The following is a 16892-nucleotide window of genomic DNA, read 5'->3' as shown; positions in this document are numbered from 1 at the left end:
AAAATCTTAAAAATTACAAGGCATTAAGAAAAATAATAATTGACACAATGTCTGCAAATCACGATAGTCTTATATAAGGGAAATGTTCAAAGTTTTAAAAAAAAAAATCTTTGATGGAAGTACAGGAAATTGATGTAAAATGGAGCCATTTACGAGAAATCCTTCAAAAATTGAAAAATAGAAATATTAAGGAGGCACTTCTGAATGGCTGACTTTTTATATGGGAAACTTTATACCACAAGTGGCATTGCAACAATTGGAGTTATGCTAAGCAGTCATATACGCAGATCAATTTGTAAACACCATTTTTACGTACTTAAGGGGAAAAAAACTTGTTAAGTCCAGTTTAGTGGGCCTGTTCTGTTTCTCCTGTGATTAAGCCTGTAACCGAGCTTTGAACAAAGGAAATCAAAATTAGAGATCCCAATCTCCGAAAAATGCAAGCAACAAGAAAAAACAAGCGTGTCAACACAGAAAGTAAAAGAAAAATTTATCTGTCTGACGAATGGAAAACAAAAAACAAAAATTACAGAACCATGCAGAAAAACACCATATCTACGGAAATTGAATTTTAAATATATTTTACAATTATTTACAGACATATGTATCTACAGGCGTAAATATTATGTTATAATAACAATAATACAACGAACAATTGCTTGATTAAATACGATTTAACTAATTTAAAGTAATTAAAACAAAAAAAAAGATGTAGATTTATTTTCACTATCATTTACAAATGCAGTCTTAGAGCACCTTAAAAAATTCAGAATGTCATTTAAATAGGAACCTTCGCGACAGTTCTTTTTTTGAATGTATCAAACTATTCTTTATCACACCATTATTTCCTTCGATTCAGTCGGCTTTTGTCCTTTGTCTTCAAGATTTGTTTCTGTGGAGGAAAGAACACATTTAAGTTTATCAGTGAAACTAATACTAATTATGTTAGAATATGATTAAAATGGCGATCTCTCTAAAAAAAATTGGATGTAATAAAAGTCTGCGTTTTTTTTTTTTTTTATTTCATTTAGTTTAAAGAATGGAATGCACAGGATGACGGTATCGAGTGCACAGCCTCCGGAGGCACCAAGCACTCTCTCAGTAAGAAGCCATTCATGCCTAACCTAAGAAATGGAAGGGGCATTTGTCTTCTCCAAAAAGTCTGCATAGTTAAGCAGATGATATGTGTATTTACTTTTTGCAGGGGGAAGAAAGACCACCAGGGAAAGGTTATCCTCATCTGCAGGCTCTCTTTCACTTTCTTAAAAAGGGCTTTCCTAAAGAGGCTGGGTAGTAAACAGAAATTGAAACGGATACATCCTACCTAGGGACATTGGAGAGGGGTTTTCAGAGACTGGTTTTGTAACCAGATTTTGCAACCTGGGGTTTTTCAAACTCTGCCAATTCTCCTACAATTCTCCCGACTTCTTAATTTGGAGTGCTATTTTTGGAATATCAGGATAGACGCTGCATAGAGGATAGCCAAGAGTGGTTATACCTGACTACCTCATTTTATCTCCTCTTTCTTCCTGAACTCCCCCAAAAACAGCTGGTTCCCTTAATTGGAAGGTTTGGTTCTCATTCTCTGAACAAGACAGGAGTGATGGGGAGGAGCCTGAGCTCTAGAAGCTGGAGAGTATATAATATACTATATAATGAATATAATCCAACCTAGAATTTGTTGCCCTTTAAAATGGGAGAACATTTTACAAAATATTTAGGATAGGTATTAGAGGGTAAGGGTGAGTAGGCCCTAACTACAACAACTTGTTTTCTAAGAATTTCCATACCTAGGCAATTTTTTTTTTACATCGGAATTCCTGGGGAAGCTGTAGGATCAGAGGTTTAACATGTGCGGTACGGAATAAACAGAAATACATAAACAAACCACAAAACAAAAAAAAAAGCGATTGTAATGCAAACAATAAGTTTGAGTTCGAGTAAGTGAAATTGTGTCAGCGTTACGCCTGTGAGTAAGCCAAACTCACATTTAGTAGCACAAATCTAAGGATTTTGCAGCTGCTAGTAAAGAAGCAGTACTTTAAGCACTCCTGTAATATGACTCGCTACATGATTCATCGAAGAAATGCTTGGACCCAATTTTCTGTAACGCCTCAGAGCCATCCATTTTGTAAATACATTGTGAAAGATTCTAAGAATACTTCTGAATAGGCTACTCAGAGACGTGGCGATGAGGATATTAAGAACTACAATGTTTAGCTATGCCAATTGGGGAATGGCCACGACACCGTCAAAATTGGCCCCTCTGATCTATTACTGGCTCAGGAGCTCAGGTAACTGATTTAAAATAACATTATAGACTTAATGAGCAGTATGACAGCTGTAAGCGACTTCTAAAATCTCATCTGATTCTAATTCCCTGAAACCCTGACCAAAAAAGAGTTGATGATCAAATGGAGCTGATGACTGGCTACCAAAAGAAATCGTGTGAAGCAAGTCGTGTATATGATCGTATCCCGACTTATATGATTGGAAGATGTCGAGGTTGGTCCACCGAAAGTAGGTGATTAGGTGGCACAAGATAAAAATTACAGAGCAAAGTTATTCAGAAAATCAGCTGTGGACTTTTCGAGCCTTTAGTATGATTTAGCGACAAACAAAACAAATAAAAGCCTCCATAATAATAATTACCACTAGCATCAATACCGGTAACTGAATATCTCTTGATGATTTCATAACTAGAAGGCGATCCAAAGAAGTTCGCTCCAACAATGCTATTTATATCAGTTGCTTGAAGACTACAATTTGGACATCCGTTACTTATATTTGGCTTGCATTTTTCGTGATAAGTCCCACTACATGACTGACATGATTCCATTACACCTAGAAAAAAAGTTGATAGTATTTATATTAACAAAAAAATGATCTACAAAGGATTAAAACTTGTTAAGTTAAATTTTAAGTAAGTCTTCCACAATAGTTTTTGATCAAAATCTTACAATCTCGATCACTTTAATAAAATAGTTTTAGAAAAACCTTTTCACTTTCGTTATAAAACTCGGTGACGTTTACTGAATCCAGGACGTTCTAAGCTTAGTGATATTATCCTAGCCTCTTTATATTATTGATCATTTCAATGCGAAATTAACTTTACAACATTTACTACACCAATGAGAATCAAATTTTTTTTTGTCAAAATTTATAATATGAAGAAATTTCAATAACATTTTTCAATGAACTTGTTTTCATTTTCATGAAAACGTCTCCAACTATTTTTTTTGCACTTAGCACAAAGTAGATACATACATGTACGAATATTAAATACGAGTACTGCTATACATTTCAGTAATATTTTTAAACGGATATTTCTATTGAACCAGTGAAAACTGAATATTTTACAAGATTGCAATACTTCTTTTTATTAGCAGCAATAAAAAAACCGTAACAAAATTTGGAAATAAAGCTACTACATGAAAATACTGAGTTTAAAGAAAATTTCGATTATTTAGAGTCACGAAAGGTGGAGCGAGATGTAAACCTGGTTGAAATCAAATTCTCTACATTATTAAACTCAGATGATGTATAAAAATCCAAAACCGGTCAGGAATAAAATAAACATGCGTGATACGATGGTTAAAATAAGCGATATTATTTAGGGAACCCTTTTAATGAACTGTTTTTTTTATTTGCAATTTAATAATAAAAAAAAAACGAGTATCTTTAAAGTTGTGTCTAACTAGACATACATACTAATCAGTTTTAGTTTCGAAGTTTTTTGAGGGGTATTTCTTTTTCCAGAATTTTTCCGAAAATAGTAGGAATATCTCCTCTATATTGAAACAAAATACTTATTGACAAGGAAAAAATAGAAGTCAACTAGAACTGGAAAGGATATTTAAGAAAATTGGAAAGAACAGACCTTGGATTCCATTCGGAAGTTTGTCTTAGAATAAATATTCTGAAGAAAGGTTAATACAAGAATAACAACTGCTGATTAACCACTAACCAGTTTCACTGCACACCGTACAATATTTAGGTTTTTCATCCTCATCGTCTAATTCTACGGCTGCAGTTTCCACGATCACTTGATTTGTAGGCGAGGTCGGAGTACTACTTGGAGCCTTTTTAGCATAACTGCGTTTAGACTGCTAAAAAAAAAACAACAATTATTTACGATTATAAAGGGGTATAATCAACTACTCCACTCAATATAAACATGATGACATTGTTAGTTAAAGGGAAAAAGAGATAAGGCCTCGAGTCAGCTGACGAACAAGTCATCTTATTCAAGGAAACGATAATAACTTATAAATACAGCTGTAAACTGACTAAGTAAAATCTGTACCAAGCTATTATAACCTGAACTTATCTAATGTGAAGACCAAGATGAAGGCTTTCTAAAGAAAACATCCTTCACGTTCCAAAATATATTTTTGTTCAATAATTAGATAATAAGAATAAATCTCTAATCTAAACTGAGTTGTAAAGATTATTAAAAAGAATAACATAGTTTGCAAGTTTATTGAGACTTTCCGCAGCAAGGATATGAAACATTCTAATTGAGCATTTTTAAAAATTTCTAGCAATAAAGAGGTGACAATATTTTTAATTTCTTCTTAAATGTCAATATCGTTTTATTTAATTTCAGTGTTAGATCCAAATTCACATTTGTTTATTGTCAAATCCAACAACTTCCATTTGTTTAACGCTAATACATTAGATATAAAATATGTATAAAATACAAAATAACCAACATAAACTCCTCTTAAGCTCAAGTACCGGGACACCTAGTTGCCCAAGAAATGGCCCCGCCATATTTATAAAAACTAAAATGATCCAGAAATCTATACTGACCGGTTGATAATAATCGCTGTACAAACTACTCTGTCCAGCAACGCTTCGTCTTTTACGTTCACATCGTTTTCTTTTAAGTACGTCACCTTTTGCTTTGCTAACTAGTCCTGAAAATAGACACACAGTTACAAAACAATCTATAGCTGACACTGCAAAAAAATATCAAGAAATTTCAATTGAAATGAAACTTCCTAGTATTATTCAGTTGTATTATTACTGTTTCTTACAAGGATGTATCAATTCACAATTCATAGAAAGTTACTACAACTACTTTAAACATATAATCAAGTATGCTGTAAGAATAAAAAGTATGTTTTATAGTCGAACAAGTTCTCTTAATTTGCAATAAGAAACACAAAAACTTATTTATGTAAACATTATCTTGAGAACTGGAATAAAAGACTTAAGAAAGTTTCTCTTAGGATATTCAAAAAGATATATTTGAACAAAATGAAATCTCCTACGTACGTAAAGACGTCAAAATACCCCGTGAACAGGATTAATGGACGAAACTATGCAATAAAAGAAAAGCAATTCTCTGTATGAAGTATTTCAGGATCAAATGACACGAGGTTTTAGTGCAGAGTTGGGCAATTTGCGGTGATATTAAGGAAATTGTTAAGGACTAACTTTTATCCTAGACCCTTAACACAAAATAAATGAAAGAAATTAAATGAAAAAAACTTACCAAAGTAACTTAAAAACAATTCCTGACCAAGATCTTCTGGCCTTAATGGTTTTACTTCATTAGCTTCGCTTCTAAAGATGAGAAATAAATTTCAATTACAACTCTTTTTTACACTATAAACATTATTGACTGATATTTTGTCTAAGAAAATATATAACTTTCTCAATGTTTTAGAAAAAACACAGTTTAGTCGATATACTCCATTAAAATAAAGGCAGAAATTTTATTTATTGTAATACTTAAATGGTCAAAATATTCACTATAGCAGAGCAGTAATCCTAAAGGGTTGAAAATTTATAAATTTCCACTTTTAATTAAATCTCGACTTATAACTTACAAAAAAGTGTCACGTTTTATATTATTTTCTCACGGTTTTTACCTCGCGTATGGTTATCCAAAATTAAAAATGAATTGTAACCTTTAAGTAGTAGGTTTGGTTAAATTTGTGGATATGAATTCAATTGTTCTTATCTTTGAAAGGCCTGATGAGAAATACAGTTTTGGATAATCAAACACAGTTCACATTTCCCAGTTTTTTAGGCATTGAAACAGCAAAATTTTATAGAAATGGTATTTTGAAGTTATCCTCCTTTTATGACATGAGTTCTCTATAAGGTAAATGTGAAAATTTTGATCAATTAAAGTTATAGTCTGCCTTAGGTGACCCAGCCATTCATTGTACAAAAACTATGGAGACTTCAAAGAGGAAGAGGAAATGTAACGTTAGCCCACCAGGACCTAGTACTCTATCCTGTGGTTTCCCATTAATTGAACTTAATGTTTTTTTTTTGTTAATAAGTTAAACAAATTATACTCACCCAGAAGAATCACCATCTACTTTATCCTTATTCTCAACGTCTGTCTTCAATGTGGACTCTAGAAGAAAATAGACAAGTCAGTAGGGGATTAGTAACCAAAATAAATAAACTTAAAAACTGTTAAGATCAATATCATAAGGTTACTTTGCTTCAATTAAGTAACTAGTCGATGGAAAACAGTTACAACAGTTTCTTGATTAACAAAGGTAAATCTACATCTCTCTTTTACACTATTACGGAAATTCTTTAACAAAGCAAGTTGAACATTAATTACATATTCAAAGATTTTTCAATATCTGAATTTCATTTCCAAAGATTACAGAGAGTTCGTCTTTCTCAAGCTGCTGAGCAAAGTGTAGAATCTTTGCAACAGTAGACGGGATTTTCTGCTCTTCAACCGTGAAAAATTCCTTTAATGAAACAATCTCAGCACATTTAAGAAAAAAAAAAACTCAACAGACTATCTCTGAAAATTGTACTTTTTCCCCAAATTTGATTTAACTTCTAAAAGTGTCGAGATTGAATTTAATTTGCAACAATGGAATGCAATGTTTAGCCGGGATTCAGCAGATGTTCCTTTCCAATCGAGGTGAAACCATTGGTTTGAGGTGAACTCAAACCATTCACAACTAGAGTTAAGTTTTCTTTTTTGACGATAGAATCTCTTTACATTCTTCACTATTCAACATTAAAGTAAAACCAAACAGATTTTATCCCACAAAATATTGAATGTTATTAAAAAGTAAAATTTGTTAGGTAAACAAGTATTATGATTATTAGGTAAATAAAATGTGGGTAAACACCATGACGTTTGGGATTATTGTTTGTTTTATTTTAAACTTTTCCTAACAATAAATCAGTAAGACTGTTAAATAAATTACTCCATTTCAATTCCTAAAATTAATTTTGAATGCTTTAATGTTAAGTTTAAGTTATGTATTTGTAACACATTTGAAAATGGTAGCGTTTAAAGTCGCAATATTAAAAAAAAAAAAACACATTACCCATAATGTATTTTCGTACTTTTGAAGCCCTGCAAACGCGAGGAAATGAATCATATAATGGGCTGAATAGTAATTGGTTTTTCACCTCGATCAAAGAATCCAGGTTCGAAAAATGGATAGAAATCCATGAAACAAATATAGAGAATAGCTACCCTCACACTCATTCATGGAGCTAAAATAAACATGGACAAAAATTTGAAAATAAAACTGAGGAAGGTAAAAAAAAAAAACAATTGGTACTCACTTTTTATACCAGTAGGAAGCAAAGCACTATATTTTTTCTTTCTAAGAAATCTGGTGTCATATTTCTTCACTAGTTTAATTTTTCTACTCATGATACTCCTTTCTAGGTCGTTCACTTCAGATTCATCAGAGTGACTGCTACTTCGACTTGGACTTGTTTTTATTACTTTATTATCACCATTAGTAGTTGAACTAGGGCTGGTAGCAGATAAATCAGATTTAGTTTGACTATTTTCATCTGGAGGACTTAAACAATCAGATTTTTCATTAATATATTTTTCATTATTATCGTCACTATTATTTGTTGTAGCTTCTTTTCCTTTATCATTTTTCGATTTTAATACAGACATTTGCTTTTTTTGTGGATTTTTCAAAATTGATTGTTCATCATGTTTTTTATTGTTACTATTATTATTATTATTATTATAGACTAATTTAATTTTTGTACCATCAATAATTTGTTGACCTTCTAAATCTTTTTTATTTGGTGTTTTGCCACCTTTAATTTTCAACAATGATTGTTGTATACCTTTTGGAATTTGTATAATAGCCTCTTTTCTATTATATTTGATAAATCCAATTTTCTTCTCTTTTTCAATATTATTTCCAACATTAGCGCCATTATATCTCAACATTGGGACAAGTTTTGATGGATATGGATATGGTACACCTTTAGGTAAAAAGGTTGGCGAATTCAACAGGCGTTGTTTTAATTCAGTAAAGCATGGTTCCTTTCGAAGCTGCGTTAGCAGTTCAGCCTACAACATATAGCACAAATGTTTAGATTTACTATTCAAATGATAAACTATGCCTAAACTGAAAAATCTCAGGTTGCTGCCATTGAAAGCATGTAAAATCTGACAAATGATTTCACACCAGCTATCCATAGATGTATGGGTTTCGGTGGCAATCATATATTTTAAAACGAGGACCTAAATGGGTATAAAAATTGGACAGAGATTTTTTTTATAATTACTATCTGCTTTCTATTAGCCAGATAACTTCTAAATCTTAATAGTGAATTATCTGTAAATCCACAGCAGTTCAATATGACTACAATCTTCAATGGCTGACTTCGCCAAACGCATTTCTGAAGTCAGTGTAAATAATATCCATTATTTTCCACCTTTAAATGAATTTAGGGCACTACCTTGAAATACAGCAGGATACTTACAACTATTTGATCTGCAAATAGGTTCTGGCTACCTTGTTCACTGCCAAATCACTCTCACCTTAAATTATTTATTCCTCTATGTTTTTTTTTTGCTTGGAGCTCATTTTTTTTTAGATTTGTACACATTCTAAAAGTGATTATAAACTCAAATTTACAGCAGCTTGCAAGATCTACCATGGCTCACATAAGATGTAGCTTTATTCATGTCTCTATTTTTAAGAATGACAATAAGATTTGGTCCGAAATTTAGCTTAAGTATTAGTTTACAATCAATCAGCCATGGCTGGTTTTAATTGCTATTACTAATATCACTACCTTGAAACCATGCTGTTCAGGGCAAAAATACGTTTTTCCAGTAAAAATTTTAAGTTGTTAACTAATAAAAACTCGAAAAAATCAGCCTTAGTTGATTGTAAAATAATACTTAAGCTAAATTTCGGACCAAATCTTATTATCATTCTTACAAATAGGGACATCAACAAAGCTACATCTTATGTGAGCCATCGTAATCTTGCAAGCTGCTGTAAATTTCGAGTTTATCATCACTTTCAAAATGTGTACAAATCTAAGTTAAGTAAAAAAATGAGCACCAAGCAAAAAAAAACATAGAGGAATAAATAATTTAAGGTGAGAGTGATTTGGCAGTGAACAAGGTAGCCAGAACCTATTTGCAGATCAAATCACGTGGTCCTCGGAACCAGTTCGGATTATTTTAATTTATTTTTGTAAAATTAGAAGTAAATTAGAGCCTACACATTAATCGCCTATAAATAATGACCCATATACATAAAATAAGTACCTAAAGTTCTTAGTTTTAAACATTTTGTAAACTATAATTTTTTTAACAACTTCAAGGCAAGATATTAGAGGAAAGTCTTAGCTAAGTATTCTACCGTCAAGTCCTGCAACTTAAACAGTGAGCTACTTTTAAAACTGCGATATCATGCGGAAGCAAACTTACGTGAGCTGTTATATAGAACAAGACTGCTAATACAATGTTATTTATTTCGCAAATCCAATATTACGGGAAGTATTAGAGTAATTGCGTTAATATTGAATTAACTGATTAATGGAAGCAATGTTGGCGGTGGTTTTACCTCTTACTTCATGAAATGCGATTTTTAATTGATCACCTTTTGGGAAAGCATCCTGACACTTTTGAAATATACACGATTATTAGTAATTACCGCAAAGCAATCAAAACGGAGCTAATATAACCAAATAACGAAAAAGCTAAGTTAAGCGAACATTAAATAAAGCAACAATGTAGAACATTTCAATAGATTTTAAAAATATCTTAATATGATATTAATAGTAAATATCGATATAGCTATTTGAAGGAGATATAAAAGGATATGCAATGTAAGAACTCAATGTTTCCATAATAAATGTGATAAAAAGTAAGGATCACTACCAAAGTTACATAAATAGATGAAACTGTGATTCAAAGAATGAACTTACCTGCGAACGGCCCAATGAAATGATTAATCCTTGCGTAACGTTTATATGATTTTCAACGTCAGGATCCTGTAATAGTAAATCAATGTAAGATAGTAAATAATGTCTAGTAAAAAAAATATAATTTACAACAATATTAACTTACTGTCGGACACATCTTCTTTCTAAGTACAAGAAGCTGGAAACAAAAGCATCAATCAACCATAAAACTTAAAATCTAGTAGTGAAATATAAATTATACATGCCGGAAAAATTTAATACCTTTCCTATCTCTAGTTAAGCGGATACATATATGTATATATATATATATCTATATATATAATCAATGAATCAAATTTAACATAAGGTTAAATAACTTACCTGATGATTTTGCACCGCTATTTTCATTTCACTATGAATAGATTTTAATAAATCGTAAGTTACGGAATTCACATCCATTGTAACCACGGTTAAATATTGCTAATGTACCAACACGTACTATGCAGCAGTTCTCACTTCTTAGCTAACTCAGAAAACAGTAAGCGGAAGTTCAATAGTATTTCAAATATAAGAGACTGCGCCCTATGGTGGAATTATACGAAACTAAAAATTATTAACATTTCTGTTTATTTCCTAGTTTTAACAATTTAGAAATTTTATATTATTTCAGTTTTTTATTAAGAGCATTTTGATTCAAGGGATTAAACTTTTCTTCGTAGAAGAAATTTAGAACATCTTAATGTAAAAACCTTCAAAAAAAAAAAATTAAGAGCCTTTTCGTCAATACAATCAGGTTCTATCTGGATGAATTTAGAAAATGAAATGTTCAACCTACAGTTACATATCATCAAGAGTACTTATAATTGTTGGCCATGTCTTTCATTTTATGCAAACATTACTTGACTCCCCAACGTTATGTAATTTCACTTTCAAATTATTTATTTATATATATAAAAAAACATATTCTGTACCCAAGGGTATTACGAATTATTAATAAACTAAAACAAATATAAATTTAATACATTTCAAAATATTAAATAAAAAATACCTCAAACTGCTTGTGTAAGTGTGACTAACGTAATTTTTGAATTTAAACTCTTTTGAACCAATATAGTATTTTGTTTTTTTACCATTATGACTATTGCAAAAATTCATTTTAAGATAATGAATAAAGTAATAAATTCAACAGTGGTTTGTATGGTAATGCTCCGATGTAAAGAATTAAAAGTAAATATTGATAACTATGTACGCAAGAAATCTGGAAAAGCTTAGTTTGCAATTTTGAAAAAGATATTTGTTGAACTACTGTTATACTTAGAAATATAAAAAAGTACTATGTTTAATAAACCATTTTGTTTATTATTATTATTAAAATTAACGTCTCGTTACAGAACCTTTATTTATGTATAAAGTCTTTACTATGTTGAGTTCATTGAATCAATCTAAGTTTAACGAATAAGAGCTGATTACTCTGAAAGAAAAATAAATAAATAATACGTTAAAAGACGACTAATAAATATTTTCAATTTAAAATAATATTAATTATGATACCTTAATTGTTTTAATGAATAGCCAAAATTATGAATTTATTCTTTTAAAAAACTAATGAAATATTTCTTTTAAAAAAATGTGTTATTTAAACCTGAACATGTTATTACTTGACTCTCTCTCCTCCACAAACAAATATTTTCTTAGAAGTGGTGTGCTTTTTTTTAAAAAAATAAGACATTGATTTGAAGATTCAAATTACGCGCTGTTAAAAATATGTTTCTGACTGTCTGTTCCCGAACTAATGGCGACCGGCTGATCTAACTGAGAGAACCGAGTAGAAAGTTGCGCATTCTATGTGAATTGTGATCTGCGTTAGGTTATATCAAGGTTTTTGGGTTTTTTATTTATTTTTTAAAAATTGTTTTTAAGTTAGAAATGGCCAAGATTTTACCAGAAAAGTCCTATAGATAGTGACAAATATTATCAAACTTCTAATTAATTATCCTGTTACAGAAAATAATTTTTTTTTTTTTTTAATTCATTTGTTTACACAAACAAACAAAAAATGCCTAAGCGTGCAGCAACTAGTGAATTAAATTATTTCAATTGGAATCAGGAAGAAGAAGAACCTGAAGAAGAGTGTACAGCTCCGAAAATCGCATCCCCAGAGGTTTTAAGTAATCGTGTAATTAGGACAGCCAAAAGATTTACCAGCTCTTCATCTCCGGTATGACCATATTGCTTGTTTTATGTTCTGACAAGTTATTGTTCTCATTTTTTTCTAATATGTTTTCATAATCTTTCTGAAAAATTATACTTAATCACTTTTAAAGAATTCTATATGTTTTTTTAAGATGAATACATATTACTTCAAAGTCGAGTTATATAGATAGATATTTAATTATACAAAATTTAGTGGTAAGTAAATAATAATGTGCAAGAAAAATACTGTTAGGAAAAAATGAAGGAATAAAACTTTCAACAGTGTTGAGATTTATTTGTGAAAAATACACTTTTTATAATTACAAAACTAAACGTAGAAATGTGTCTGGGTAATTTTGCTCGAATTTCTTTAAATATGGAGGGAAAATGTTCAATCAAGTATAAAGTATAAAGTTTTTCATTATAGTTAATATAATTAATTTTTTTTCTATATTTTTTAGGCGACTGGTAAATCAGCATTTTCAAATTTTGCTGGCTTTGGAAATACGTCAAATACTAAAAACAATGATGTAAAGACAACCTTCAGTTTTCTTTCTAAAGCTAACAGTTCATCTTTTAGTAATACGAACGGTATTTCTACCCAAAAAACTGAACAAACTGAAAAAGAAGATGCACAAGAAAGTAGTAAGAAAAATGTAAATACGGATAATGATTATCTTTCAAAATTAAAAGGATTAAATGAAACTGTATTGGAATGGATCAAAATACATGTTGGTAAAAATCCTACATGCATTTTAACGCCAATATTTAATGATTATGAAAAATATCTTAAAGAAATCCAAAATGAAAAACAAACGAAAAAAGTGGAAGAAAAGACAGAACAACCAGTATCAAGTACGACTAGCCTACAAACATCATCCTCGAAACCATATTTTACAAATAGTCTATTTACAACATCGAATAATGAAAGTAAAGATTCTACTATAAAACCAAAATTAGTAACTTTGACTAAGGAATCCTCTAATACATCATTAATACCTGGCTTAAATCCGATTTCGAATTCATTAAATTCCAAGGGAGAGAATAAAACTTCTATCATATTTACAACGGCGCCTGTTGGATCAAGTTCATCAGGTGACACTAAAATGCCCTCACTATTTGGAAGGTGAGTAAAATGTATTTATCAATTATTAAAGAAATAATTTGAAATTAATTAATTTTTTATTAATAATCAAAAAATAAGAAAATAGTCTTACTTAATCTTAGAATATCTTCAAGATTTGACAGAAAACTTCAGCACAGAATACCCCTAGATTTAGGAGTGAATTTTAACGTCTTTTCAGTAATATTTAGATTTGCTAAACTTATTAAATGTGTTGCTATAATTTTAAGTTCGAAGTCTTATGAAGTGCTAATTTCTTAAGAGTTTTATTCAATATTTACGGAAATAATAATAAAAAAAATACTCTGAATAACTACTGATACAAAAATATGATGAGCAATTTTTAAGTTAAACGAAGAAGTGGCTTTTTAAACAATTACTGTAGTTGAACTCACGATTAATTTCTTTTAAGAGAATCTTTGGTTTTGTTGGATTTTTAAATTATTCTAGAAATTCTGTTCTCCATTCTTTAAAAAAAGAAATCATTTGTAGTAGCTGAATTTCTTTAATCCACATGATTCTGATTACACTTCTAAATTGATATATTATTCTTAGGCTAAGAGATACTATTTAAGGCCTAAAAAAAAGGTATAAAATCTTAGGCAGCAATCTTACTTTATTTATAACATACTTTAAACTTGTTTGATATTTCCTTGCCGAAGTGGACTTCGGTATCTAGAGCCAAGTTTATTGCTAGTGTTACAGCTGATCCAAATCTAATTTTTTTTAGCAGCTTCTGAGAGATCAACGAAGCTGGCGAAGGTGTTAAGATGTTATTTATTGCCGCCAGATGGTCGTAAAAAACCCTTTGGTTCGGTAGCCTTTTTTGTTTTTTTTTAAATTTTATTAATTAAATATTCTTTTAATTTTAGTAGCCCATTTTCTAGTGGGAACCTTGCGCCATCAACATCTGTGACTACATCGAATTCTGAGGATAATGAAAACGAGGAAGATGAACCACCAAAAAATGTATTTGAACGTGTAAAAGAAAATGATGCTGTCTTTTCCCAAAGGTATTATTAATTGTGGAATTTTTACGATATATGTATTAATTTTTTTTAGATTTATTCATTTTATTTTAGACTATTTTTATTTCTTTTTAGGATAAAACTATTTTTAAAAAAAGAGGACACTTTTGTGGACAATGGAGTAGGCACTCTCTACATTAGACCAGTAGATGAAGAAGGTACTAAGTACCAAGCTATAGTCAGGGCTGATACAAATCTTGGAAACATTCTTCTAAATATCATACTTAAAGATTCGATTCCTTCTAAAAGGGTGAGATATTAATTTGAATTTATCTTTTTTTGAAATACCACTGTTTCACAGTTGGATATTCTTTCAATCTGTATTTGTAGGAGGATTTCCTATGACGGATTTGATCAACTTGACAGATATTTGAAATTTATGTTCATCGGAGAACTTTCTCTTACTTAAATTCTCAAGTTTCTAACTCAATAATTGATTTCTAAATCAACAATATGAAAATATGCACCTAACTACTGTAATACAGTTTAGATAAACCGTTCATTCTACCATAATGTCACTTTGTGGGGTAGTGTCCTTCATCGCTCTCCCAGAAGCGCTCTTAATTTAATTTTCTTGGTGAAATGATTAAAATAATGTTATATATGTATGTAAATGAAATCTATAGTTAAGTTTAAAGATAGTGGTTGGGCCGTTTTATTAAAAAAAAAAAAAAAAATTAAATAGCCAAAAAATGATTCTTCCGAGAAGGGTATATCGTTTAATTAATTGTGGCATTAAGTTATATCTATCATTCACAATAATAATAGGAGTAAATAATAATTTACTTTTCATCGTATGTGGTTCATATCAATCCAAATTTGATTGAGGAAGAATAGGGTCTGTAATATATTAAAATTAATGTGTTCTCCATTTTTAGTTTTTTATTCAATAAATTGTAAAATTTGGTTTTAGGTTGGAAAAAACAACGTTATGATAGTGTGTGTATTGGAAGTGAGTAAAAAAATGAAACCTGTTCCAGTTCTACTTAGAGTGAAAACGGAAACGGAAGCCGACAATCTTCTAGAACAAATAAATAAATATAAAAAATAATCAAATTACATTAAATATTTCAAAAAAAGAGAGAGAGAAAACATAAATCTTAATAATTTAGATGTTTTTCGTAAAAGAAATAAAAAGTAATTAAAAAAAAAGAGAGTAACGTTGTAACTATGTAAGAGATAAACTTCTCATAAGTATTGAATCATTGCTAAAAGAAAGACATTTTAGATTGTGGTGCAATGATTGATTTAGAAATTGTAATTCTGACATGGAATTACTCAATTATAAAAAAGAACCATTGCATTAATTGTGAGAACTTATAATTCTTATACATTCCCTTCACGTTCATCGTCCCTACTGAAGAAATTTTAATGCATGTCTCTGATAATGGTTGTTGTAGAAAAAAAAAAAAATCTTTTGACATTATTTAACCTGTACATTTAGATACTGTATTAATTATACAAATTATAAATGATTCCATTAAAATTTGTGTTTTCTTTTTTAATTTTATAGCTAGAAATGGTGAACCCCCCATGGCTGCAAATAATAATTGTTAAAACAGTTTTCTAGAGCTAATAGATATGTAGAAATTGTCTTTATTTTGAAAGTTTTCATTTACATTCTATAAAATCAAATGAACTTCTAAAAATTGGCAAAATGTTTATTGTTTTTGGCTGTTTTACTTTATTGAGTATCAAAAGTTAGACTTTATTCTTACCCAGTTTTTTTTTTTTTTTTTAAACCAGTAATTTAACTTTTTTTGGTAACACGAAAGTTGTTTAAAGTAAATAATTCAATCTGCTTTCATCTTATCTTCTAAAATGATGTTTTAAAAAGTGGGTGATCTTGCAAGGAAGTGATGGCTGCTCGCTGATCGGAAGAAACCAGTTTGAAATGGCATCATCCCTTAAAAATCGTACCACATGATAATCATTACCTTTCGCAAACCTTTTCATTCGAGACCAGGCCACTGTTTTCAAATGTTTGTGTTGTTAAAATATTCTAATTTTCTTAGTACATGACAATCGTTTGAAAGATTATTTGGATTTTTTAGAAGAATTGAGCAAACTTCAATCCTACGAGCCTTTTGCGTGTTAATAGTCTTATAGCTTTTTCTGGTATCATTTCTAGTCAAAGTACCTGGATATGGATAGAATGGGACACATTTGTTCGAAGATCAGCTTCTCTTTAAACGGTAGAGTCCGGGAACGCCTATACCTTGCCTTAGGTCCTTATCTCCTTCCCTAAAATTTTAAACGATTTCTGTGCTGCACTAATTGACAATGCAATATTACAATTTTTTCGAACTGCGGATAGTGCGCTAAAGCCTCATTAAGAATAGTATTCAATATTACCCGAATTTCAAGAT

General features: G+C 30.2%; 2 protein-coding genes and 1 long non-coding RNA gene across 6 annotated transcripts; 2 read left to right on the top strand and 1 right to left on the bottom strand.

The window, feature by feature from the left end:
* Nucleotides 1-556: 556 nt before the first annotated feature.
* Nucleotides 557-10745, bottom strand: LOC141462150 (uncharacterized). 3 transcript variants are annotated; one of them, XM_074143767.1, is made up of 10 exons: nucleotides 10561-10745; nucleotides 10346-10378; nucleotides 10204-10269; nucleotides 7570-8326; nucleotides 6322-6379; nucleotides 5504-5574; nucleotides 4816-4922; nucleotides 3968-4109; nucleotides 2653-2844; nucleotides 557-892 (listed from the first exon to the last, which is right to left on the bottom strand). In XM_074143767.1, exons 1-10 carry the CDS (start codon nucleotides 10636-10638, stop codon nucleotides 834-836), a joined length of 1563 nt encoding a protein of 520 aa, XP_073999868.1. In that variant the 5' UTR covers nucleotides 10639-10745; the 3' UTR covers nucleotides 557-833. The 3 variants fall into 3 exon arrangements, with proteins under 3 accessions (XP_073999868.1, XP_073999870.1, XP_073999869.1); XM_074143769.1 differs by having other exon boundaries at nucleotides 2668-2844; XM_074143768.1 differs by having other exon boundaries at nucleotides 3968-4106.
* On the top strand, nucleotides 5922-7141 carry LOC141462166 (uncharacterized). Of its 2 annotated transcripts, none has more exons than XR_012463131.1 (2): nucleotides 5922-6073; nucleotides 6164-7141. It is a non-coding gene; the product is annotated as an uncharacterized lncRNA (long non-coding RNA). The 2 variants fall into 2 exon arrangements; XR_012463132.1 differs by having other exon boundaries at nucleotides 6154-7141.
* A 1020-nt stretch (nucleotides 10746-11765) lies between the features above and the next one.
* On the top strand, nucleotides 11766-16009 carry Nup50 (nuclear pore complex protein Nup50). The gene is made up of 5 exons (XM_074143783.1): nucleotides 11766-12397; nucleotides 12834-13498; nucleotides 14368-14508; nucleotides 14599-14773; nucleotides 15437-16009. Exons 1-5 carry the CDS (start codon nucleotides 12236-12238, stop codon nucleotides 15572-15574), a joined length of 1281 nt encoding a protein of 426 aa, XP_073999884.1. The 5' UTR covers nucleotides 11766-12235; the 3' UTR covers nucleotides 15575-16009.
* The last annotated feature ends 883 nt before the right edge of the window (nucleotides 16010-16892 follow it).

The sequence above is a fragment of the Rhodnius prolixus genome, unplaced genomic scaffold (genome assembly GCF_049639745.1).
Source record: "Rhodnius prolixus isolate KJV_2025 unplaced genomic scaffold, Rpr scaffold_18, whole genome shotgun sequence".
In the NCBI taxonomy this organism is placed as follows: Eukaryota; Metazoa; Arthropoda; class Insecta; order Hemiptera; family Reduviidae; genus Rhodnius; species Rhodnius prolixus.
The sequence above is the reverse complement of the archived record's forward strand: the minus strand, read 5'-3'. Positions and strand labels throughout refer to the sequence as shown.